The 2,399-nt window shown below is 59.6% G+C and overlaps 1 protein-coding gene across 1 annotated transcript; it reads left to right on the forward strand.

Moving 5' to 3' along the window:
- LOC123147269 (cyanohydrin beta-glucosyltransferase) lies at window positions 1-1,880 on the forward strand. The gene has a single exon (XM_044566507.1). It carries the CDS (start codon window positions 37-39, stop codon window positions 1,525-1,527), a length of 1,491 nt encoding a protein of 496 aa, XP_044422442.1. The 5' UTR covers window positions 1-36; the 3' UTR covers window positions 1,528-1,880.
- Window positions 1,881-2,399: the final 519 nt, after the last annotated feature.

A 2,399-nucleotide genomic window follows, 5' to 3' on the forward strand; every position in this document is an offset into this window, starting at 1 on the left:
CCACTTCCCACTTCCACTCCAGAAAGCGCAGGCACAATGGACGGCGAGGAGTCTCGACGGTGGCATGTGGTGATGGTGCCGTTCCCGGCGCAGGGGCACGTCGCCCCGCTTATGCAGCTGGCGCGTCTCCTCTACGCCTGCGGCGCGCACGTCACCTTCGTCCACACCCAATTCAACTACCGCCGCCTCGTCGGCGCTAAGGGCGAGGCCGCCGTCCGCCCGCCGTCCGCCACCGCAGCCCGCTTCCGCGTCGAGGTCATCGAGGACGGCATGTCCCTCTCCATGCCGCAGCACGACGTGGCAGCCCTCGCCGACGCCGTGGGCCACAACTGCCCCGGCCCCTTCCGCGACCTGCTGAGGAAGCTCGCCGACGAGGAGCGCGCCGGGGCGCCCCCCGTCACCTGCGTCGTGGCGGACACGGCCATGGCATTCGCGGCAACCGCGGCCAGGGAGGCCGGCATGGCGGACGCGCTCTTCTTCACGGCGTCCGCGTGCGGTCTCCTAGGGTACTCGCAGTTCCACGAACTGTTCAGGCGAGGGCTCCTCCCTCTCAAAGATGGGAGCTGCTTGACCAACGGATATCTGCACACGCCGCTGGACTGGGTGCCGGGGATGAAGAACATGCGGCTCAGGGACATGCCGACCTTCTGCCACACCACGGACGCCGACGACACCCTGGTGAACGAGATCATTGGGCAGATGAAGAGCGCCGTCGGCTCCAAGGCTATCATCCTCAACACCTTCTACGAGCTCGAGAGCGATGTAGTGGACGCGCTTGCCGCCATCTTCCCGCCCGTGTACACCGTCGGGCCGCTAGCCCAGGTCATCGCCTCCTCCGGCGCCGCGAACGACGGCCTCGACGCCATGGACATCAGCATCTGGCAGGAGGACCCGCGGTGCTTAACATGGCTCGACGGCAAGCCGGACAAGTCGGTGGTCTACGTCAACTTTGGCAGCGTCGCCGTCATGACGGCCGAGCAGACGCGCGAGTTCGCGCTGGGCCTGGCGACGTGTGGGTACCCGTTCCTGTGGGTGAAGCGACCTGACATGGTAGACGGCGACGAAGTGGCGCTCCCGGAGGCGTTCCACGACGAGCTGGAGCGCGGCGGGGGCCTCGTCGTGCCGTGGTGCCCGCAGCCGGCGGTGCTGAAGCACGCGGCGGTGGGCCTATTCGTGACGCACTGCGGGTGGAACTCGCTTCTGGAGGCGGTGGTGGCCGGCCTGCCGGTTCTCGCCTGGCCGGTTTTCGCCGAGCAAACGACCAACTGCAGGCAGGTGCTTGAGTGCTGGCGGAACGGTATGGCTCTTCCCGCGGAGGTGGAGAGCGGCGCCGTGTCGAGGCTGGTGAAGGAGATGATGGCCGGGGAGCTGGGGAAGGAGATGATGGCCGGGGAGCTGGGGAAGGAGAAAAGGGCCAAAGCGGCGGAGTGGAGAGCTGCGGCCGAGGCGGCCGCCGTGGAAGGCGGCTCGTCGTTGCGCAGCGTCGCCCGACTGGTCAACGATGTGCTGCTGCTCGGGAACAAGTGAGACGGACTGCATCATCCATTGCTCACTGTTATCCCTGTTTGAACTTTGAACGCGCGCAGTGCAGCGAATGATATGTACACGATGGACTTGGTTGCTGAATTTCTTTTGTTGCACTACAGGAAAAAATTATAAGCCGAGTGCCCAAAACACTAGGCTTATACCGGTTTGCACTCGGTTTATATATAACCCGAGTATATCTACGTAAGCCGAGGGCCAATAAATACACGGTTTATAGGATGCTCCGTGACGACGCCATCAACGACCGTTGTTATAGACACATGTCAAATATCTTTGCCGAGTGTGTGTTATAAGCCAAGTGCTTTTTTCTGTAAATACCGTGTGTGTTCTGTAAACCGAGGGATTTTTTGGGGCACTCAGCATACAGTTAGCTATAAGCCGAGTACATTTTGTTTGCCGTGTGTTATTTCTGCCCCACTCGGTTTAGAGTGAGCCATAAACCGAGTTCCTAAGACTTATAGGCTAACACATGAAAAACGGGATTTTCCTGTAATGTTGGTGCCGTACGTAGAATTCGGTGAGCACGATTGCTACAGGTAGGATGCATGGCACGATATCTAACTTGAAATTGATACTCGCATTTTTCTGAGAGTTCAATGAGAGGAGACGATTTTGTCGACTACAGGTAAGTCTGTAATGACTTCGTCAATCTTAAGATAATGTGCCAACTCAGTCTTTTACTCGTACTTAGAGCATTTCCAACAGGCGCGGTAGATATGGCGCGTGCAGGGATTTTTTTTATTTTTAGCGCACGTGCGCCGGTTTGGCGCACTCCAGCAAGTGCGGCAAAATCCGGCGCACAAAAAGCGGCAACACGTGCGTGCTCTATAAAACCCGCGCGCGCGAGCCCACCA

Source organism: Triticum aestivum, chromosome 7A (genome assembly GCF_018294505.1).
Source record: "Triticum aestivum cultivar Chinese Spring chromosome 7A, IWGSC CS RefSeq v2.1, whole genome shotgun sequence".
NCBI lineage: Eukaryota > Viridiplantae > Streptophyta > Magnoliopsida > Poales > Poaceae > Triticum > Triticum aestivum.